This window comes from Centropristis striata, chromosome 24 (assembly GCF_030273125.1).
Source record: "Centropristis striata isolate RG_2023a ecotype Rhode Island chromosome 24, C.striata_1.0, whole genome shotgun sequence".
NCBI lineage: Eukaryota > Metazoa > Chordata > Actinopteri > Perciformes > Serranidae > Centropristis > Centropristis striata.
The window spans coordinates 15,219,652-15,244,892 of NC_081540.1; the positions used below are offsets into that span (position 1 = coordinate 15,219,652).

The following is a 25,241-nucleotide window of genomic DNA, read 5'->3' on the forward strand; positions in this document are numbered from 1 at the left end:
GATATTTGAAAGTGTGCTGAAATACTTATAATAATCTGATATTCACACAAGAAAAAGACGAGTATGATTCCCAATGGCGAACAGACTGAGAAGAGTCAAAACAGCAGCTACACTGTAAAAAATGTCTGTAGATTTTACGGTGAAAAACTGCTAAACCATGACAGTAAAAGACCGTAAAATGATAAATGAGTTCATTCAGTTTCAGGAACAATGAAACACTGTGAATGTATAAATCAGCTATCAACTAAATCAACTATTTTTTACATTCATTTTTTTTTCCTTTACCTTAATCTCAGAGAACATTGCAAATTGTTTTCTTACTGATCCAACACCTGAGCTTAGAGACCTTCATTTTCTCTTCCGCTTCACTTTCTTCATGATGCAAAAACCCAATTTGTTAATAAACTATTTGAAAATAAATTAAAAAGAAAAAGAAAAACAGCCTGAGCCAGGGACAAAAGCAAAAACAAACAAAAAAAACCCCACAAAAATAACGTTTTTTTTCCACACAACCTTTTTGTAAAATATTCATGTTGTTTTTAACTTAGAAGTATACAAGTAGACATATGTTTGGAAGTATTTGGTAGTATGCAAGAAGATATTTGGAACTTTGGTACTTAGAATTATACAAGTAGATATACATTTGGAATATTTGAAAGTACAGAACTAGATATATATTTGGAAGTATTTCAAAGAATACAAGCAGATATATATTTGGGAGTATTCCAAAGTATACAAGTAAATATATATTTGGAATCTGAGACTTTTTCTTGTACATTTATCGCTTTAACCCATTTAAGGTGGGAAAGCAATACCACATTTCTACAATTAAAGCCGGGAAAGAGGATACGTGGTTTTGTAGTATTTGTAGTATTTTTCCACCTATTTTCGTTCTCTTGGCCAATGAAATGCATCAGAATACATGCGGGAGTGTCGCAATGCAACATTGGACTTTTCGAGAACTGAAATCATGGCAGAAGACGACTATAGCGGAGGAGCTCAGAAGTAAGTGACGGAAGCGATCTTGATGAAAACAGCGCCGATGATTTTATTGCTGATCCGGACTTTGAACCCTCAGAACCAATCGACCGGCATTTATGGATGAGGAATATGTTTTAGACGACATATTTTCACTGAAGAACAGACAGATTTGTGGCCATCTGGAGATAATAACAATAATAATACTAATTGATTGTGATGATGATATAAGAAATCATGACTGTTTATGTCTTATATTACTTTATACGTCATTGAGTACCCTGAAAAGTGCAATATATATAAATGTATTATCATTATTATTTATTATTATTATGATTATCATAATTTTTTTATTACAGTAGGGTAATGAGAACTATGTCTATTTCTTCCAATGGTCATATCATGTTTGCATCTTGCTAATAGGCATGTATAAGTATTATGCATAGGATTTTTATTCAGTCAAATGTAACATTTGCTGAGTTTGTTGATATAAAAAAAAAACTTTATTGAAGGTTTGGACAAATAAACTCAACTTCGCATGAAAGCAACGGGTCTAAGCTCTCAAATACTTTTTGAATTTCATTTCTATCTGCTACAGAGGCTGAAAAATCTTCTGTTGAATTTCCAGAAAAACTTCAGGTTTTAGGGGGTTCTTTCAGAATCGCCCAGAGGTTTTACAGGCAGTTTTCACAGCCGTTTTAGGCCTTATTGGGTTAATCGCAAATAAATACTCCTTTTTTTTCATTCGTGATTTTACCTTGTAAAATATTCTTTTTTTTTTTCCTTGTTAATTTATCACATTAATCCCTGAGAATTTCTGAGGAAACATAATCAAGGTTGTGATGTTTCTGGGAAGACAAACAGAAAAAGAAGAGGGGGAGAAAGAGATGGAAGAAGAGGTTGGTGCTGTTAGAGACTGTGTGAGAGAGTCAGTGTGGTCTACCTGGGGGAGCGGGGCCTCAGAGGGCGCTTCCCCCTCATGAATTAGCCCCGCGCCGTCATCTGACACCAAGATACTTCACCTGCCCGCCCGGCGTGACAGGCGGCGGGCCGGGCCGCCGGCCCAGCGCTCTCAGTGCTTAATGGCTAAATTGGGAAGACTGTTACTAATCGCTTATTGAATAATGAAAGTGACACAGCTGATAAAAGATTTCAATACGGTGGATTATTTATAATATTTCACTTAAGCCTCTCTGGCTGACTAATAAGGGGGCGAGAGGAAAGGCTCGGGGAGCGTCTGAGAGGAAAAGTGTTTGATAATAAAATACCTTCTCAGGGTTAAAGAAGATCTGATGTGTGCAGAGGAGGAGAAAACCAGAGGATGGAGAGAAAAATGAGAAGAAAATAGGGAAGGGAAAAAAAGGCAAGAGCAGAGGAAATAAGGAAGATAATAAATAAGAGGAGAGGAGCAGGAGAAAGGGAAGATACGGAGAGGAATAAAAGGAAGAAAATGATGATGAGAGGACGAGGAAAGAAAAAGAGAAGAGTGGAATGGAGAGGAGAGGAGAAAGGGAAGTCTATCCGTCACTCAGACAGCCACTTGGCCTGTCAGCTGCTTGATGCCTCCGTGATGGAGAGATGAACATTACACATCTGCTGCAGCAGCCACATCTGTTCATCAGCCTCAGAAACAGGCTGCCTTCAAATACACATGTCCACATGTCCACATGTCTACATGTCCACATATGCACATGTCCACAAGTCCACATATACACATGTCCACATGTGCACATGTCCACATGTCCACATGTGCACATGTCCACATATGCACATGTCCACATATGCACATGTCCACAAGTCCACATATGCACATGTCCACATATGCACATGTCCACAAGTCCACATATGCACATGTCCACATATGCACATGTCCACAAGTCCACATATGCACATGTCCACATATGCACATGTCCACAAGTCCGCATGTCCACATATGCACATGTCCACAAGTCCACATATAAACATGTCAATATGTCCACATATGCACATGTCCACATGTCCACAAGTCCACATGTCTACATGTCCACAAGTCAACATGTCCACAAGTCCACATGTCTACATGTCCACATATGCACATGTCCACATATGCACAAGTCCACATATGCACAAGTCCACATGTCCACAAGTCCACATGTCTACATGTCCACATATGCACATGTCCACATATGCACATGTCTACATGTCCACATATGCACATGTCCACATATGCACAAGTCTACATGTCCACATATGCACATGTCCACATATGCACATGTCCACATGTCCTCATGTCCACATATGCACATGTCCACATATCCACATGTCCACATGTCCACATATTTCACAGCCGCTCTCACTGATCCTACACCTCACGTCACAGACCGCTTCACTTTCTACATGATGCAACAACACAATGTCTTAATAAACTATTTGAAAAGAAATTAGAAAGAAAAAGAAAAACAGGCTGAGCCAGGGACAAAAGCAAAAAAAAAAAAAAGACCACAAAATAAAGTTTTTTTTCACGCAACCTTTTTGTAAAATATTCATGTTGTTTTTAACTTAGAAGTATACAAGTAGATATATGTTTGGAAGTATTTGGAAGTATTTGGTAGTATGCAAGAAGATACTTGGAAGTACTTAGAAGTGTACAAGTATATATATATATATATATATATATATATATATATTTGGAATACTTGGAAGTATACAAGACGATATTTGGAAGTACTTAGACGTATACAAGTAGATTTACATTTGGAATATTTGAAAGTATACAAGTAGTAGTAGTTTAATCTCAGAGAACACTGAGCATTTTTTTCTCTCCTATGTTTCCGACTTTAATCTAGAAAATTCCGATTCTCTGAATATTGTCCCACTCCTGTGGCTTGTCATTATTTTCTTCTTTCTGTGAAACAGCGGCTGGGACTTGGGCCCACGCTTCACCTTCCACCAAGTCCAAGCATGGACCAGACGGCCCAGGTTATGTCACAAACTGAAGAAGAAGAGGAGAGGATGAAGGGATGAAGGGCTGACAGAATGAGAGGATGAAGAGATCCGAGGTCTGGAGTCTCACATACACATCACATGACTGCCTTTCCCAACCCGGGTCCCACATCACAGCAGTACTTTTACTACAGCTGTGTACAAGTACTACAACTACTGAAATATACAGGACCTTCAGAAGTACAAAATTAGATATCTAGTAGTATTCTGAAGCATTGCTCGTATTTGGATGAGTATAAGTAAGTATTTTGTAGTATGCAAGAAGATATTTGGAAGTATCTAAGTAAATGTATATTTGGAAGTACTTTGAAGTATACAAGTAGATATACATTTGGAAAATTTGAAAGTATACAAGAAGATATATATTCGGAATACTTGGAAATATACAAAACGATATTTGGAAGCACTTAGAAGTATACAAGTACATAAATATTTGGAAGTATTGGGTAGTATGCAAGATGATATTTGGAAGTATCCAAGTAAATATATATTTGGAAGTACTTGGAAGTATACAAGACGATATTTGGAAGTACTTAGAAGAATACAAGTAGATACATATTTGGAAGTATACAAGTAGATGTATATATATTTGGAATACTTGGAAGTATACAAGTAGATATATATTTGGAATACTTGGAAGTATACGAGTAAATAAGTGCTTTAAGTATGCAAGTAAACATATATTTGGAAGTATAAAAGTAGATACATATTTGGAGAACTTGGAAGTATACAAGTAGATATATATTTGGAATACTTGGAAGTATACAAGTAAATAAGTACTTGAAGTATGCAAGTAAATATATATATTTTGAAGTTACAAGTAGATATTTCAAACTATACAAGTAAATTTGGAGGAAATACAAGTAGATATATTTTTGGAAGTACTTGGAAGTAAACAACTAAATACATATTTGGAAGTACTTGGAAGTATGCAAGTAAGTAGATATTTGGAGGAAATACAAGTAATATATATTTGGAAGTATTTATATTTGCAGATTTTTTGAGGCTCTGAAAGCCTGTAAAAGTACACAGAGTTGGAAATAAGTTTTGGGAGGTTAGTATACAAGTACATAGGAAGCATTTGAAGTATACAAGTACACAGACGTTTGGACATGTATAAATATAAAGAAGTATATTCGAAGTTTAGAGATAGATGTAAAAGTATATTCTGGAGATAATTGGAGTACATGAAGTATTTGAAAGGATTTGAGTTGTTTTTGAGGAGTATTTAGTAGTTGGTGGACCTGGGCGGGGAAAGTGTGAGGCGAGGGGAGGGGAGATGGTGTTACCTTCTGCAGTACCAGAGAGGCCGTCCGCCTTGAAGTTACTCGTGCTCTTCTTCCTGCGGTGCTTCTTACGGTTGGCGTGTGGCGACGGCGGCGGCTCCATCTTGGGACTCGTAGTACTGGAGATACTTGGACTGGAGCACACCGAGTCTCCCAGACCCGTATCTGCAAAATCCACACAGACATGGAGGAACTCAGACTGTTTCTACTTTGTTCCATATTTACAACTAAAAAAACCATTCGGAAGGAAATATCCAGAGTACGTCCTGATATCTGACACAGTATCAAGTATTCCAGCATGTCTGTTTATGCATAAATATTTGGAAGTACTTGGAAGTATGCAAGTACATAAATATTTGGGAGCACTTAAAAGTATACAAGTAGATATATATATATATATATATATATATATATATATTTGGAGATATTTGAAAGTTTGCAAATATTTTAATGTTTGGACAAATTTGGAAGTATACACGTACATTGAAGTATTTAAAGTATTCAAATCTCCACAGTAGTATTTGCAAGTATAAAGATATGTGAAAGTATTTGAAAAATCAGTAAGTATGTTCATGCATCGAATATAAAAACACTGATCTTTCTGAAGTATTTAAGGATAGATATTTTGAAATATTTTATTATAATATATTATAAGTATATATATATATATTATAATAAAATATTATAATAATATATAATAATAAGTATTTGCCAGCGTAAGTATAAAGACATGTGAAAGTATTTGAAAAATCAGGAGGTATGTAAGTGCATCGACATTAAAAAGTATAAAACCACTGAACTTGAAGTATTCTAAAGTACGCAAGGATCGATATTTGGAAATATTTAACGACAAAATATTATAATAAGTATAAGTATATATATATATATATATTTCAATATTGGAAGTATGTAAGTGGACAGACATTTTTAAGTATTTAGAAAGTACATAATTAGATTTTTGAAGGACATTCAGATATTTTTAATACTTTGTAAATAAGTATAAACATACACATTTGGAAGTGTTTGGAAGTATCTAAATATATAAATAGTTTTAAGTGTATAATAGTATAGGTGTTTGGAAGTAAATGCGTACATGGAAGTACTTTAAGTATCTAAATCTCCACAGTATTTGCAAGAGTAAGTACAAAGATATGTGAAAGTATTCAGGAAGGATGTAACTGCATCAACATTAAAAAGTATAAAACCACTGATCTTTATGAAGTATTTTAAAATATGTAAGGATATTTATTTGGAAATATTTAACTGTAAAATATTATAATAAGTATATATATAAATTGGAAGCATGTAAGTGCACAGACATTTTGAGATATTTAGAAAGTACGTAAATAGATTATTTAAGGACATTCAGATATCATCATCATCATTGGAAATAAGTATGTACATTTGGAAGTGTATATAAATAGTTTTAAATGTATAATAGTATAGGTATTTGGATGTATAAAAGTACACAGATATTTTAAATATTTGTATATGAATATTGAGCAGATCATCCAGTCAGAGAAGCACAAACATGAGGTTAGGAGTGAAAAACCTAAAAATATAAGAACCAGAACCAGAACCAGAACTCTGGATCTAGATCAGGATGGAAGCGGATGGATCCTGGTTCAGGTCTGGAGGCAGAGCCAGCCAATCAGAGAGGGAGAGCAGCCTCCACTCGTCACGCCGCCCGCTGACAGCTGGGACTAGCGGCGGAATAAAATAACATTCAGCTTCCATCAATATCAGAGCGAGACATGAGCACGGTGTGTGTGTGTTGTGTTTCTACACACACACACACAGGCGTTTGTAGAGAGCGGCTGGTCGGCGGTGAGCGGCAGACAGCCCCAAGGACGGCCATAACTTATTTTACAATCGTTTAGTCTCAGCTCAAGTGGAAAATGTGACAACTTATCTCTGCTGACAAGATGCCATCCCCGAGAGTGCAATTAACCGCCGTGGATTAACGGCCCTCCCATCTGCACGCCGCGCTCCATCCACGTCAACCCCCCCACCGCCACGCCACGCCACCTCCACCCTCAACACTTTCCCTCCATCCCTCTCTGCTGACTGCTGTGGGTTTTCCCTCAAATCTGAAGCTCATCAACAGTTTGGACTCACTGTACTCACACTGTAAAGAAGTCAATCTTAGAAAAAAGCTGGAAAAAAGTCTGGCAGCCAAAGTTGCCAAACACTTACCGTAAGTTAGTACACAGATCATTTTTCAATATACAGATAATGTGCCGTTCGTATTTGTTTTGAAAAAAATGTATTGTAACTGGATGTTCACCAGAATATCCAGTTACTTTCGAGTGAATTTCAGGTGAGTTTTTAGTAATTTTCTGGTGAATTCTCAGTTAATTTCAGGTGAATTTTAAGCTAATTTCAACTTAATTTCCAATTAATTTCTTGTAAATTTCAGGTGAGTTTTCCATTAATTTCTGGTGAATTTTCAGCTAATTTCTACTGAATTTCCAATTCATTTCTAGGAAAATGCTCGTAAATTTCCAGTGAGTTTCCGGTGAATTTCTTGAGAGTTTTTAGTTAATTTCTGGTGAATTTTAAGCTAATTTCTACTTTATTTCCAATTAATTTCTAGGAAATTTCTGGTGAATATCCAGTTACTTTTTAGTGAATTTCCAGTTAATTTCTGGTGAGTTTTTTAAGTTAATTTCTGGTGAGTTTTCAGTAAATATTTGGTGAATTTTCAGTTAATTTCTATATACAGATAATGTGCCGTTCATATCTGTTTTGATAAAATAAAAATAAAAAATAGATTAACTTAAGTTTTTTATGTTTAATTTAGAGTTCTTCTGTTGAATAAGTTGCCTTAATTTAACATTCTCTTTTTTTTTTTTTTTTTTTGAAATTGCTAAAAAATTGCACTGTTTATCGTAGAAGAGTTTGAACTTTTTGGCAGGTGGTCTCCAAACCTGAGACATAAGGTTAAACATTAAATGTTTTTAGTAAATTTTTAGTTAGTTTTCAGTTAATTTCTGGTGAATTTTCAGCAAATTTCTACTGAATTTCCAATTAATTTCTAGGAAATTTCAGGTACATTTTAAGTACATTTCTGGTGAGCTTTTAGTAAATTTTTTGTGAGTTTTCAGCTAATTTCTACTGAATTTCCAATTAATTTCTAGGAAATTTCAGGTGAATTTAAAGTAAATTTCTGGTGAATATTCACTTACTTTCGAGTGAATTTCCAGTGAATTTCTGGTGAATTCTCAGTTAATATCTGGTGAATGGTCAATTCATTTCTAGGAAATTTCAGGTGAATTTTCTGTTAATTTGTGCTGAATTTCCAGTCAGTAATTTTCTGGTGAGTTTTTAGTTAATTACTGGTGAATTTCCAGTTAATTTCTGGTGAGTTTTCATCAAATTTCTAGCAGTGCTTGAACGGATGACCTTGTGACAAACACTGAAAATCTGTTTACACAGAGCAGAGAGGCTGGAAACATGGAAATCATTTGTGACACTTGTGGAAAAGTGTTGTATTTGTAGAAATAGCAAAAATTTTCAAGTTGTGTTTTTTCTTTCTTTTGATTTATGTGAAGACATGTTTAAGTTGTTCCCATTCTTCTTCTAGCCATAACTGTGCTGATTCTTTAGCATGTTTGTGACTTTTTTTTTGCCTTTCAAGGTTTTTCTGTTGGAGTTTTCAAAGTTTTGCTCAGTTTTCAGGATCATAAAGCTGAAAGAGGCTCCCGTGATGTTGTTATGAACCCCGGCAGCACTTCACACTCCTCACATTTCCCCGCTGAGGTTTTGAAAACACAAAAAACACGAATAGAACATTGATTGATCAGATCGTTTTGGTCGTCGTGTCATCAAGACGGCTGCATTGTTTTTCTCTTGAGAGAGTGTGAGTGTGTTTGTGTGTGTGGGGCCCCTGGGAGTCCATTGAAAGCATTTCACAGCTTTAAACGTTATTTGAGGAAGTCTGGGGGGCACAACACTGACGACAGAGCTGTCAGTCAAGCTTATCGTCAGAACAACACACACACACACACACACACGGCCTGACAGCTGTCACTCTTGCGTGTGTGTGTGTGTTTATAAGGTAATACTTGCATGCTTAACAAGGCAGCATTAGAGGCCTGGCAGCTAGATCAATGGGAGACAAATGATAGGCTCCCTCATTGAGCTGCGCACTGGGGCCTTCTGAGAGCCAGCAGGCTCCCTGCAGTGGAGCTGCGTGGGTGGACCCAATCTGTGGAGGCCCTGACTTTTAAAGGTGTAATGTGCAAGTTTTCTGCATCAAACGTGTAAAAACAACGACAGGGATGTTAAGTATTATATCATATATTATATATATTACATTACATATATCCTGTTTAGTTTGTGTTTGTACGTTTTCCTAAATGTTTTATTAAGGCGGAAAATTTTTTTTTTAGATTGGAATTTATAAATGCAATACTGTTCCACGTGTCACGAATGTTGGGGGAAAAAAGTCTGCTTCACATATTCTGCATATTGAAGTATATCTATGTTTCCAGCCTCTCCTCTCTAAAATTTAATTCTAAATTTGGATTAAAATCATCATTTTTCATCAGGACTGTTTGGTTTCTTTTTTACCTGTGCTGACTCCGGAGTTGGCGATGACGGTGGCGTCAGTCCACTGGTCAGCGCTGGACACAGAGTAGGAGCGCTGCTGCATCCCCTCCAGGCCGCGACTGTTGAAGGACACCAGGCTGACTCCGCTCGCCATCTGAGACACCGACGAGCTGGTGGTCACCGAACCTGAGACACAAGGATAACACGTTAAAGGTTTTTGGTACATTTGTAGTGAGTTTTCAATTAATTCCTGGTGAATTTTCAGCTAATTTCTACTGAATTCCAAACTAATTTCTAGGACATTTCAGGTACATTTTAAGTAAATTTATGGTGAATTTCAAGGAAATTTCAGGTACATTTTAAGTAAAATTATGGTAAATTTCCAGTTAATTTCTGGTGAGTTTTTAGTTAATTTCCGGTGAGTTTTTAGTAAATTTTTTGTGAGTTTTCTGTTAATTTCTGGTGAGTTTTTAGTTAATTCCTGGTGAGTTTTCGGTTAATTTCTGGGGAATTTTCAGTTAATTCCTAGGAAATTTTAGGTGAATTTTAAGTACATTTCTGGTGAATTTCAAGTTCATTTCTGGTGAGTTTTCGTCAAATTTCTGGTGAATTTTCAGTTAAATTCTAGGAATTTTAGGTAAATTTCAATTACTTTCTGGTGAATTTCCATTTAATTTGTGGAAAATCTCTGATGAAAGTTTTGAATCGTCTTTAGGAAATTTTAGAAAAAAACAAAAACATTTTCACAATTTGAGTATAAAAATATTAAACATTAAATCTGATATGGAGTCCAAATGGAGGGCTGCAAAAAAGAAGTCTCTGGAGGATTGGCCATAGGGGATGTTGTTGCTCAATGAATGAATTAAATAGCTAATTTAATACAAAAGTGTATTATTGGGTTTATGATGTCTGCTTATGACATGGTGAATGCAGCATGATTAAATAACGCTGTAATTCCCATTTTATCCTCATAAATTCTTGTTCATTTCCTGTTAATTCCCATGAAAAGTTTTCCAGGATTCTGCACAGTGAGCTGTGTTAACACACAGAAACACATAAAAGGCAGCTTCTTACAAGCTGGCGGCCTAAATCAAAGTGTGGAGTTAGAGAGAGGCTGCGTGGTCCAACAGCCGGGTGAATCATCCCTCCCTGCCCCCCCCTCACCCTCCCTCCTTCTCTCATTACAGCTCATTTCTTGGTGCTGGCTGAGTGGAGCCAGGACCCTGATTGCATTAATATTCATGACAATAATTAGTACATGGAGTACGGCTCACTGAATATTCATGCTATTAGCTCGGGCCTCCTGGATCCCTGTGTGTGTGTGTGTGTGTGTGTTTGATTTAACCGCCTCATAAGAGCTGCTTTTATGTGTGTGTGTGCGACACGGAGGAGCGCTCGTTTCTCTCCACCTTTTGTTTTTTACGACGTCTTCCTTCAGGTGCAAAGAAGTGTGTTCCAAGGCTGTTTCACTTATTTATTTTTTTAAATTTTACTCTTTGAATGTTCCAACCTTTATTGCTTCCTCGAAGGACAAAGCATGTTAATGATAAGGCTTCAAGAGAAGCAATTAGTGGCATAATTAAATAATAAATGTACTCATGTCGGTGTAATTGCTGGTTATTCCTCAACGCTGACCCCTGAACATGATGCTCTACTTCAAAACAAATCATTTCATTCATACTTTTACTATTTCCAGACAATTTCTGAAGAATTTTTAGTTAATTTCTTGTAAATTTGAGGCAAAATTCTGCTAAATTTTATGTCAATTTCTGCCAAATTTCCAGTTAAATTCTTGTAAATTTCTGGTGAATTTCCCATTAATTTACTGACATGCCCACTTTATGTTGATAACCCACAAGTCTTTACTGACATGCCCACTTTATGTTGATAACCCACGAGTCTTTACTGACATGCCCACTTTATGTTGATAACCCAAGAGTCTTTACTGACATGCCCACTTTATGTTGATAACCCACGAGTCTTTACTGACATGCCCACTTTATGTTGATAACCCAAGAGTTTTACTGACATGCCCACTTTATGTTGATAACCCAAGAGTCTTTACTGACATGCCCACTTTATGTTGATAACCCACAAGTCTTTACTGACATGCCCACTTTATGTTGATAACCCAAGAGTCTTTACTGACATGCCCACTTTATATTGATAACCCACAAGTCTTTATTGACATGCCTACTTTATGTTGATAACCCACAAGTCTTTACTGACATGCCTACTTTATGTTGATAACCCACGAGTCTTTACTGACATGCCCACGTCATGTTGATAACCCAAGAGTTTTACTGACATGCCCACTTTAAAGTGGGCACTTTATGTTGATAACCCAAGAGTCTTTACTGACATGCCCACTTTATGTTGATAACCCACAAGTCTTTACTGACATGCCCACTTTATGTTGATAACCCAAGAGTCTTTACTGACATGCCCACTTTATGTTGATAACCCACAAGTCTTTACTGACATGCCTACTTTATGTTGATAACCCAAAAGTCTTTACTGACATGCCTACTTTATGTTGATAACCCACGAGTCTTTACTGACATGCCCACTATATGCCCCCGTGACTCGTTAAGAAGAGTAACAACGAGTCTCCAAAAGTCTCCAATAACACCAGAAAAAGTTGCTGGATTTGTCGCCAGTTGCTTTAAAAAAAAAAAAGTCACCAAGGGGGCAACACTGCTTCGCAGGCTTTTACAAATGGCGCGTGTTGTTGTGGCGTTGAGTACTACGTCACATCCTGCTTAGCGTTCTATCCAATCAGCAACCAGGCTTTTTTCAAATTAGGGGTGTTTCTGTGATTGAGACCCGCCTCATTCCTGGTATTGGGCTGTAGTGGAAACACCCTTTAAGGCTTGATTTCAGCCCCCTCAAACATAGCTGAAAACATTCCTTTGGTTGCAGTATGGGGCTACGACTGGGAGCCACCATTTGCAACCAATGACATCATTTGTCCTGCCCTGGTTGTTAGCGAGCTGGCGGTGTGCCGTTCACACTGAGCCAACCTTATCCCACTCCCCTCTCCACCTGGGTCGCGAACATGTGTTAACCCCTTTAAACTCAAACTAAACGTTGGTGTCAATGTTAGTTTCTACATAATTAATTTTTGACTGTGACTTTAATCTCTCTCACCTGGAGTTTGTCCGAGCTGCATGCTGCTCATGTCCTTGGTGAGCCCGTTGGTTTTTGGACTTGGCACGGCGGCGCAGGTGGACACGGCACGCGGTGGCCTCTTCCCCGGCACCTTCACCGTGGTCCTCAGCAGGTCGATCTCCTTACCGTGCACATTCTGCATGTAGTCCTAAGAAAGAGAGACAGAGGAGGCTGTACGTTCAACACCTGAGGACACCTGTTTGCGTTCAGTCGGTGATAAATAATAAAAAAGATTCTGCTTAAAAAATTGGGTAAGAATTACACAAAGTCTGGTGTAATTCTATGACTGATCAGAGACAGATATGAAGCTATAAAACAAAAGGTAATATGAATGTTTAGTAAATCTATTACAGGTACATTTTAGCAGCTTAATTTCAGCAGAGTTTTAAGAGTACAAAATGAAAAACAAAGAAAGCTGAAAAAGTAAATTTAACCGCTGACCATGGTGCTGACCAAGTGTTCAAATTTGTCTTTGTGAAAAGAAAAAATTTAACGATATGACTGAACGTTTTTGCATTGCTGCATGTTGTCATTTTTACAACAATCCTGAAAAGAAATAAAGAATAAAGGAAACAGACGGACAGGGGATCATTATGAGTGTGTCGCTCTGTGGTGGGAGGGGATTAACTCCAGATAATAAAGCAGCTAAATCCCTAAATTGTACAACGGAAACAAAAAGCGATAATCCCTCAAAGCAGCGCTGAAGTGGCCGACCACTCCGCCCGTTCGCCGACACGCCCGAAACACGGCTGAGACACCGCCGGACGCCTGGAACGCCCCCCGATGATCGGTCTCCTCCGGATCAGAGACGTGAATGAAAACACAAGAAGAGGTGTTAATGACGGGCGAGAGGCGCTTGTTTAATCCACCCCCAACCCCCCACTTCCGAGCAGGGGTGGAGTGTCAGCGGTGACCCGAGAGGAGCAGGGCATTGTGGGAGGTCGGCCTCCTCTTCAACATGAAGGAGATGAGGAGAAACAAAGCTCACGCCACCCGCTGGGCCGGATTAAAACCACTGCGTGCTACTGTACTGCTATCTTTGTGGGGACCAAGAGGTTTGGGACAGAGCAGCAAGGACATTTTGGACATTTTAGAAAAGTGAGGGCATTTTTTGAAGTGGGAAACTTGAGAATCTTTGTTGTATTTTGAGAGGCTTGATGATGTGTGTCACATGGGTGTGAAGGAGCTGAAAAGAGCTAAAAATAAAGATTTGCCCCGGGATGTGTAATGCCGTCATTTCTTTTTGTTGACACTTTAAAAATCCAGTGGCCCGCTGGCTGACTTTTTGTTTTCAGGGGCTATAGCAGACACAAACTTTCAACACTACGTGAACCTATGGGTGTTAAGCTTTGTAGCATTAAGCTACAAGAACTGAGCAATTCATTGGCACCAAACATGTTGTGATATCTCGTCGGGAAGCAGGTGAATTAATGCTCAAAAGTTAAGATGAATTTTAGGGAGAGAAAAACTGACACGCCCACTTTATGCTGATAACCAATGAGTCTTTACTGACATGCCCGCTTTAGCTGATAACCCACGAGTCTCTTCTTTACTGACATGCCCACTTTATGCTGATAACCCACGAGTCTCCTCTTTACAGACATGCCCACGTTATGCTGATAACCCACAAGTCTTTACTGACATGCCCACTTTATGTTGATAACATGCAGTTTTTCTCCTGCAGTAAAATGTTTTATTATGTGCTATTGTATGTGAATATTTCTGCATACTAGGGTGCCAAAACAGTCTGAGCTGCTGAGACTCTTGTGGATTCAATGAGCCCAATATTAGAATGCTGGATGATGTTAGTGAGTGAAACTTGAGCTGAGTGTATAAAATGAGCTGCTGAGACCTCTAGGACAATCACAGTCTCGTGAAACTTTACAACCATGAACTAGAGACCTGGAGCATCCTAGAGAGAATGGAGGGCTTTTCACAGTATATTGACAAAAAGTTTGGAGAAATCTACAAAATGTAAACGTTTCTGAAACCAGATCAGGATTTTTCTCTGGTCTTGGTGGCTTAATGTGGGATGCTGGTGGGATTCTTCAGATTTTATTAACTCTCGAGTAAAAAAAAAAAGGTTACATTGAGAACCAAATGTGTGTAACACATGGTATCAAGCCAAAACTTTCTGCTACAACTGAGACATAACTAAACATGAGCATGGACATCATATACTTATATCATGATGTTCATGATGTACACCCTCAAAATTAATTAATTAATCTTAATATTCATGCTTCTTTCCTGTCTCCACAAAGCATTACAAACACTTGTATACTTGTTAGGACATAATGCTTGCCCTAAACCTGGGATTAACCCAAACCTAATTACAACTTGAAGTCATCACTCTCAGACAGACGTTAAGAAGCAGCGAGGTCCAGAAAAATGTCCTCACTTTGCAGCTCTGAGACTCTAATTGGTCCTCGCAGAGATGGAGTTACCGGCACTTGCTCGCTCTCACAACACACACACACACACACACACACACACGCTCACAGTGTTTCCCGCCTCCCTCTGGCAGCTCGGCTGACAAAAGGCCAATTCAAAGCCAAGTGCTCTCGACGGCGTCTTAACAAGCCACCGGAGAGCCCTCGAGCCAGGGGCCCGCTGGGTAAACTCCTACACACACACACACACACGCACACAGACACACACACCTCCGACAGATTGACCGAGGTAATTGAGTCTCCATTTGCATTGGAGAGCTTTCATCATCAGCCCGATCGTCCACGCCACGCAGCGACGTCCAGGACGGATGTGTGTATCGACCAAACACACGGACAGCAGGTGGTGTGTGTGTGTGCGTGTGTGTGTGTGTTGGTACAAATGGATGCATAAACGGCAGCGACGTGTGAAAAATGCACCAGGAAAACAGAGAGCTGGATACTGCTGACGCCGAGCGAAACATGAATCTATAAAGAGCGAGCGAGTCCCAAAAAAATAAAACAGGATCGATGGATGAAGAGACGGCGGGAGATAAAGGAGGAGAAGAAGAAGCTCGGCGACAGACAGGAAACATTAAGCAGAAAGAGATGAAGGCGGAGGTGTTTTCAGACTGACAGAAACATGAAATGCACTCAGTGTCCAGTTTATTAGGTACACCCAGCTCAAACTAACCATCCTGTGATAAATCATATTTAATGAAGTTTTGTTTGTGTTGATTTAGCTGTAATATCATTCTGGAGGATGCAGACTGAGTGTTACATCCTTCATTCTGTTGTTTTATGTTATTGAGGAGCTTTCATTTATTATTTAATTTTTAAAATGATTTTATAAGACCAAAGGAGGGTGTATATATATCCAAGTATTGTGATACAGATATAAAACTTTGTTTAATTCATTAAAAAATAAAATAAAATGTACAAATAGTAAAAAGACTATTTTATTTTTAACCATTCATCCATATCATCATACAGTACAGATTTTCACATTTCTGACAGTCCCTGAAGAAATCATGTCTGATAAACATCAGGAAAAATAACCTAATATGCGCTTGATTATGCTACATGTTACATTTAAAACAAAAAAAATAAAGCTTTTGCGCTAACCAGATCCTGTTAAAATCATTAAACTCTCCTCCTCAGCGACGAATATTCACTGAAAATCTGTTTACACAGAGCAGAGAGGAGAGGACATGACAGGGGAGGCTGTTTACACAGAGCAGAGAGGAGAGGAGAGGAGAGGCTGTTTACACAGAGCAGAGAGGAGAGGACAGGAGAGGCTGTTTACACAGAGCAGAGAGGAGAGGACAGGAGAGGCTGTTTACACAGAGCAGAGAGGAGAGGACAGGAGAGGCTGTTTACACAAAGCAGAGAGGAGAGGACAGGAGAGGCTGTTTACACAGAGCAGAGAGGAGAGGACAGGAGAGGCTGTTTACACAGAGCAGAGAGGACAGGAGAGGCTGTTTACACAGAGCAGAGAGGAGAGGACAGGAGAGGCTGTTTACACAGAGCAGAGAGAAGAGGACAGGAGAGGCTGTTTACACAGAGCTGAGAGGAGAGGACAGGAGAGGCTGTTTACACAGAGCAGAGAGGAGAGGACAGGAGAGGCTGTTTACACAGAGCAGAGAGGAGAGGCTAAAATTCGTGACACTTGTGGGTACTTCGAAAAATGTTGTTTATATAGATTCTATTTGTTTTCCTTTTTTTTATTTTGCTTTTTTTAATGATTTATGTCATTATAACGGTTTTATTCTGCACCAAAGACATGTTTGAGTTGTTCCCAGTTCTAACCATGACTGTGTTGATTCCATAGAGCTGCAGGAGGGAGAACTTATAGATTTGATATAGGTTTCATATACTGCAGTGAATACGAGGACACAATGAGGAAGCTTGTTGGGGTTCAGAGGGTTAAAAGTTGGCTAATATCCGACTTTATAAACCATGTTTTGTGATTATTCGAGGCAGCGGGACAGGAGTCTGATTAATGACTCTGACTCTGTGTTTTTTGGCCCGTTCTTCTTCTTCTTCTTCTTCACTTTGGACCAGACTTTTCTTGCCAATTAGGTGGCATCTATTGCCATCCACTTAATTAGCGGCATTAATGTGATTTCTTTGCACATAGTCGGGCAATTAGCAGTGCTGATTGAGTTTCATTCGATTAGCCTCCGCAAACACGCTAATTGACGCTTGAGCTGCAGATGCAACGGCGAAAAAAAGCTTTTTGGAGCTGGAGGGGGTTTGTGTGTGTGTGTTTATACATGAGTGTGTGTTGATGTGTTAAGTGATGAGTTTTAACACTAATTTACTGCATCAGCTGCTCTAATCGCTGATGGACGTGTGCAGTTTGGTGAAGTGTTTCTCAGGCGGAGGAAGTCGAACCAACAACCCTGCAACGCTGACCAAGAGCATGCTGGGAGTTCAACATGGGGAGAAAAATCATTTTAATAATAGATTAATCATCTGACATACCAAACAGCTTCTTACACGTGGTGAATTTTCTGCTTTTCTTTGTTTTATGTGACAGAAAAGTGAATATTTTCATCTTTAAGTGAGTCGAAATGAGTAGTTTAAAGGTATTTTTTTGATTTTCCGACATTTTATGGACAAAAACAATATACGTCTCTAATCTGCAGATTAAATGAAAAAAATAAACATTGGATGCAGCTCTAAATGTTTTTACTCTTTCTGTTTCTCTTCTGGGTTTAAAACTCATATATATTCGTGGACAGCAATGATTTAATGTTTCGTTTTCTTTATGTGCTTTTTTAATTTACTTTTTTAATGTTTAATTGTTGACTTTAGAGTTTCATCTATAATGCTAATTTTGATCTACTTTTGTTATGTGTAATTATTGACTGTGAAGTTTCCTTTAATCCTTTATTTGTTCTCACTTACAATCCTTTTATTTTTATACTTTTTTAAAATGCAGAATCATTGACTGTGAAGTTTTCGCCTTTAATAATTTTCTATTTTTTTATTTTTGGTGAACAGAAAAGCATTTCGGGCCTTTTTAATGGATTTTTTGTATGAATATTTAAAACAAATCTATGTATTTATAAATGTACACATGTGAAAGTGAAATCAAACCTCTGATTACTGTCGTTTTGGAACAAGCTTTGTCTGCTCGGTGTTCCACCTCGTCTTGTCTTGCTATGTAAATTTAAGGGAAAATCCTGCATATTATACCTTTAAATGTATAAAATCAATAAAGATATATTTTTGGGAAAAAACAAAACACCCACACACACATACGCATCTATAGCATTTACATAAAATTCCCCCATTGGTCTATCTGTCTGCTGATTTGCTTATCAGCATATATGTATGGCCACACAATAACCCTCCTCCTACCTATTAACTATCAGAAATCAATGTTAACAACAACTGGTGTTGTAAATATCTACTCTTTATTTTTTTTTGATTATTTATCTTATTTCTGTTCGACCTTTTCTTATTCTGTAAATAAAAAAAGTAGTCCTCCAAAAGTGTGTGGGGTGGTGGTGGTGGGCCAAAAAAAATTAAAAAATAAAAATAAAAATTTAAAAATAAAAAAAAATAATAATAAAAAAACTACAACAAAAAAGCACAAGTATTGAATTAAAAATGTGGAGAATCCTGCTGAAATGAATGCTTCCAGCTTCGATATGAAGCAAAAGACAGGGAGCGAGAGAGATAGAGAGAGAGAGAGAGAGAGAGAGAGAGAGAAAGAGAGAGTGTGTGTGTGTGTGTGTGTGTGTGTGTGATAATAAAGCAGCGTCGGGGCAGGATATTGTGCCAACAGGGCAGAGAGCCGGGGCAATTAGCAGAGACATTACAGCTGATATTCACATCATCAACGCCGACGTGGGCAAACAGATGACGAGTCCTAATTAATACACAAGCCATCAACACTGTGTGTGTGTGTGTGTGTGTGTGTGTGTGTGTGTGTGTGAGGGAGATGAAGAAGCAGTAGATAGATGGAGGTCAGTGCAGGCTGGCAGAGCGCTGCAGTCTAATAAGCAATCAGAGAGGGTTTGTAATGTGTGTGTGTGTGTGTGTGTGTGTGTGTCTTACATGCAGGCTGGGGTGGTAGGTGAGCAGTCCGTTGTCACACAGCGTCACGTACTTCTTCTTCCACTCCTTGTTGAGGGATTTACCGCTCCTCTTCAGCAGCATGCCCTGCAGAGAACACACACATTCAACACGTTACACACACACAAACTATTTCAGTCTCATTTACATTTTATACAACTTTATACTTTAGATTTTTCTCTCCTACAGCCATCAGGCTGTCTCATTCAAACAGAGATTCTACTGGACTAACTGAATTTACCCTCTGGGATACATAAAGTCATTTTTATTTTTATTTTTTATTTTTATTATTATATTATTTTGATTAATTATGACACATTTATTTATATATATATACAAACATTTTATTTTTTTTTATTTATAATTCTTTATATTTTTATTATAAATTATAGATTTTTAACTTGACATTCATTTATTTAAATGAATTAACCCTTTAAAAAAAGATTTTAAGTCTTAATTAATTAATAAAATTAATTATCAGTAACATATCATAAAATGAGTACATTTATCAGTATTATTATTATTATTAATAACATATTTTCCATTTGTTTTTACATCCTTAAAGTATTTATTCATTTAAAAAAAACTGTAATAATTCTCTACCCCCTCGGATAACAGCCTACACCCTAAAAACTGCACACACCTTACAAACTACAGCCTTAACCCTTCAAACCGCCCTTATCTTACGCCATACAAACTCATTTTAAACGTGTTTGATCAAGTTGAGATCGAGTTCTTCCACACAAATTTGGGAAAAACATTTCTTTATGGAGCTGGTTTTGTGTCTTGGTGAAACAAATTTGGAAAAAACACTTAAATGTTGTTTAATATATCATTGTATGCCAGAGTTCCGAAATAAAAGCATCCAAAATGGATCGGAGAAAGGTTTTTGGGACTGTTGGTTTCTGCTCTTTGTGTATGGAGAAGCTTTGGAGCGGAGATAACGAGGCAGAAGACGGATGAAATAAAGAAAAACAACATGTGAACATCAGAGCTGGAACGCAACGGAGGGAAATCAGCACTTATTTAATTTGTCTGACTCGTTCTTCTCTCTCTCTCCTACGCACATCAGCCGCGGCTGACTGAGCGTTTAGGCCGAGCGCGCGCCCGCCCACACTTCATTTGAGCCGGATTCATTAGGTTAGAGAGAGAGAGAGCAAGAAGGTCAAAGAGAAGGCGAGAGAGAGAGAGATGGGAGAAAGAGGGAGATCACAGAGGTAGAGGGGGGGAGGCGGCGGCGGGGGATAAAACTGTCCGCTGATTAGCAATTACAGCCGCGCTGCCACGCGTGTCACTTCACTGGACCTCTACAACATTAACACTCCGACAGAGGATATTAATAGAGTCCAGCCGTGAAGGGGCGAGGGGGGGGGGGGGGAGGGGGGAGATGGACGGGCCGGCTGATGGACAGAAGCCTGCTCCCCGCCGCCCCGACCGCTCAGCTTTCATTAAGGCCGCTCGGTGGTGGCGGGACGTGAGCGGCGGGCCCTGGGTGACCCCTCGCCGCCAGTGACGGCACATTAGGTGTAATTGGCGGTGACATAATGCCAAGAAGGGACGCGTCAGAGTGACAGAGAAGGGAGGACGAGTGTCTTCACATATCCTCAGACAGACTGGACAAGGTGAGACGGTTGACGCTGAATCGTCCGCTAATAAATACGCCGTGACAGCGGACGGGGATATGAGTAAAATAAATAAAACCTTTAAAAACCTTCCTGCAGTTTGAACCAGTAAATACCAGAAAAGATAAGTTGGTTGGTAAGTTGGTAAGTTGGTTTTGTTTATGAAAGTTTACCAAAACGAAGCTAAAAAAAAGATATTTATGAAAAAAATAAAAATAAATAAAGATTAAAATTTGATTAATTACGTTTTATTGATCCCACAATGGGGAAATTCAATCTCTGCATTTAACCCATCCTTTTTTTTTTTTACAGACTTTACACACAAGTGAACAAACCATGCAAGGAGCAGTGGGCAGCACATTACTGCGCCCAGGGAGCTGTGGAGGGGGGTTAGGTGCCCTGCTCAAGGGCACTTCAGTCCGATTCCTAACCTCTACGCCACTGAGTTTGTATATATTGGTTCCATTTTTCCCCCAATTAAAAAAAAAACAAAACATATCAAGATCACTGCAAATAAAATCTAGAGCAAAAAACTGAAGCTGCTCATTGTGGTTACTTTAGAAACTTTGATTCAACCGGTTTACCAGTCGCAGAAAATAAAGAACCGAAATTTGATATATTTATATATATTTATATATTTTATAATGCAGTAAAAAAAAAAAAAAAAAAAAAAATACTTAAACCCGACTAACTGGTGATCTGCAGGATCACTTTCATCCAAAAAACTTGGATGAGTTTGAAGTTGTTGTTTCCAGTGATTAACACTAATTTCAGCTCATGTCAAGAGGAAGTAAAGCAGAGCCGTGTGTGTGTGTGTGTGTGTGTGTGTGTGTGTGTGTGTGTGTGTATGTGTGTGTGTGCGTGTGTGTGTGCTGTAACAACAGGGGTTCCCCACGGTGCGCTAAACGCAACTTGACGAGCTTCCTGCTGCTGTGAAGTGAAAGCTGCCGGCAGCTGTGCAGCTGTCAGGCCAGCTGATCCTCCGTTAGAGCCGGTTAGAGAGCGAGAGAGCGAGTGAGCTGCAACATGTTTCCAGGCGGAGAGAGACAGAACTACAGAGAGAGAGAGTGAGAGAGTGAGAGAGAGAGAGAGAGAGAGAGAGAGGGAGGGAGAGAGGACGTGTGTTCACATCAGGAACGCCTTCAATTAAGACTTTTCAGGTCAGATCACGCTCACACAGAGATTATATGGATGTTTAACGACCATCGAGGGGCGACTGTGAACCAGCGTTTGTGTTTCTGTAACATCGTTTCCATTGATCCGTTAGTTCTGGTTTCACATGGAGATGATTTGAACCAAATAATGAACTTGAAAAAACAACTACCTACTCGCCTGCATCCGGTCATCAATGTCGACATCTTGCCATCGACGCCCACATCTTTTTGTCATCAACTACATCCTTTCAACGCCTATGTCCTGTCCTTCTCCTCAAGTGCTGCCGTCATTGGCTACCTTCTATCGCCACCACCTACGTCCTGTCCTCACCTACAGCCTGTCATCATCACCAACGTTCTATGGTCCTCACTAGCGTCCTGCTATCATAGCCTATGTCCTGTTGTCATTGGCTACGTTCTATCACCATCTCCTACTTCAATTGTCATCACCTACGCTCTATCGACATCGTCAACGCGTCATCACCTACGCTCTATTGTCATCAGCTACGATCTATTGTCATCACCTACGCTCTATCCTCTTCACCTACGCTCTATCCTCATCACCTACGCTCTATCCTCATCACCTACGCTCTATCGTCATCACCTACGCTCTATCGTCATCACCTACGCTCCATCGTCATCACCTACGCTCCATCGTCATCACCTACGCTCTATCCTCACCACCTACGCTCTATCGTCATAACCTAGGCTCTATCGTCATCACCTATGCTCTATCGTCACCACCTACGCTCCATCGTCATCACCTACGCTCCATCGTCATCACCTACGCTCTATCCTCACCACCTACGCTCTATCGTCACCACCTACGCTCTATCGTCACCACCTATGCTCTATCGTCATCACCTACGCTCTATCCTCACCACCTACGCTCTATCGTCATCACCTACGCTCCATCGTCATCACCTACGCTCTATCGTCACCACCTACGCTCTATCGTCACCACCTACGCTCTATCGTCACCACCTATGCTCTATCGTCATCACCTACGCTCTATCCTCACCACCTACGCTCTATCGTCATCACCTACGCTCCATCGTCATCACCTACGCTCTATCGTCACCACCTATGCTCTATCGTCATCACCTACGCTCTATCCTCACCATCTACGCTCTATCCTCACCACCTACGCTCTATCGTCATCACCTACGCTCTATCCTCACCACCTACGCTCTATCGTCATCACCTACGCTCCATCGTCATCACCTACGCTCTATCGTCACCACCTATGCTCTATCGTCATCACCTACGCTCTATCCTCACCACCTACGCTCTATCCTCACCACCTATGCTCTATCGTCATCACCTACGCTCTATCCTCACCACCTACGCTCTATCGTCATCACCTACGCTCTATCGTCATCACCTACGCTCCATCGTCACCACTTACGCTCTATCGTCTAAGTGTAGGAATTTTTGTGAGTTTTTTGACCAAATGTCTGCCGGAACTTCTTGGAACTGGTTCAAAAATCCAAGCTTTACAAAAAAAGGAACCCATGGTTCAGCATGATTTGAAGGTTTCACCTTGGTAATTTTGGTTAAGATCAAACTAAAAAGTCAGAAAGTCTTGAACATAAAAGGAAGGTATAAAAGTCCCCTCAGAAATAAGATCTCTGAGAAATATATTTTTTCCAAATATGACATTTGATAAGTCAAACCCAATAAAAATGAACTCACAATGTCAAAAACAATAGTGTTATCTAGTGAATCTGAAGAACTCAACAGTTCTCTCTTATGTTTAAATTTCTATATTAAGAAAAAGATTAAAAATAAGTTTAAATGTGTGTGCTCTTAATTTCTAGGGAAAATATGTGAGTGTGTTGACTCACAAAGAGTTTTAAGATTTTAATTTAAGAAAGAAATAAGAGAACAAAGTACCAGTCAGGAGCAAAAAACAGAAGCCAAAAGGACAAGATAAATGAGAAGTTATGGGGATAAAAAAGGAAGGAAAGGAAAACTACACTTATCTCAAGTTTCAGAAAGTGACGCCAACAGCTCACTAGAATAGGTGTGAGATCTTCCTTTCATTTTTCAGAAAAACTGGGTACAAGGTTGCATGATTAAATGCTGATGAAGCTTCCCCCTTTCCTAAATTGCCATTTTTTGCAACCTAGACTTGTACTGAAAAGACAGACACACTTTCTGCAGAGCTCGTGGAAATCTAAAAGCTGAATAAAAAAATATTTTTTCGGGTAAAAATCGAGTAGAAATGAGAAGGTCAGGGAAATGTTGGAGTTTGAAGCGGACAGCCGAACTGAACTGCGAAGAGCCAATATTTCTTACACTCTCCCATCCAAACCTGGTATTTGGGGAGGGAGACGTCAGCAAATTAATTTTGGCCATCCATCCAGCGGATGACAAGCGATCAGTTTGCTCGAGGGGAAGGCTAATTGAACGCCGCGTCGAAATCCTCCTGATGGGTAATATCTTTCATTATTCACCTCCCCGGGCTCCGTGACACACACACGTCGCCTCTTATTTTACCTTCGGGAGGGAGGAGAGGGGGGGGAGTCATGACAGCTCACAAGGTCTCCACATGGGAAAATAGATGTGTGGAGATAAATACACCCTCAGATATACTCTCTCCTTCTCCGCCCCGGTGAAGTATTGTGGGGTAGTGCTTGGGAAAAGGTCGCTGGCTCGGGGGGGCGAGGAGATGAAGTCATTTGTTAGGCATCCAAAAACGTCCGAGGGCGAGATCCACAACTAAGGGTTCTTCTTTAAAGATCACAACAAGGAAGTAGGGCTGCGTGTTGTATCAGATATAAATGATCGTTATGGATCAGCCAAAAACACAGAGAACTCCTCCGGGACACGTTCCCTCTTCTCCCACACTGACACACTTCCTCCTCGTCGCGGTGAAGTATTGTGGCGCGGTGCTTAAGAAAAGGTCGCTGGCTCGGGGGAAGCCGAGAGATGAAGTCATTCGTTAGGCGTCCCGAAAAAAACTCCACAGGG

General features: G+C 39.4%; 1 protein-coding gene across 4 annotated transcripts in view; it reads right to left on the reverse strand.

The window, feature by feature from the left end:
* agap1 (ArfGAP with GTPase domain, ankyrin repeat and PH domain 1) overlaps positions 1-25,241 on the reverse strand; it is a 219,059-nt gene that overhangs the window by 40,835 nt on the left and 152,983 nt on the right. For all 4 annotated transcript variants that reach the window (XM_059327900.1, XM_059327899.1, XM_059327898.1 and 1 more), the window contains 4 exons: positions 19,472-19,576; positions 12,951-13,119; positions 9,822-9,986; positions 5,250-5,411 (listed from right to left, as the gene is read on the reverse strand). In XM_059327900.1, the coding sequence (XP_059183883.1) occupies positions 5,250-5,411; positions 9,822-9,986; positions 12,951-13,119; positions 19,472-19,576 (601 nt within the window). The remainder of the gene's footprint in view (positions 1-5,249; positions 5,412-9,821; positions 9,987-12,950; positions 13,120-19,471; positions 19,577-25,241) is intronic.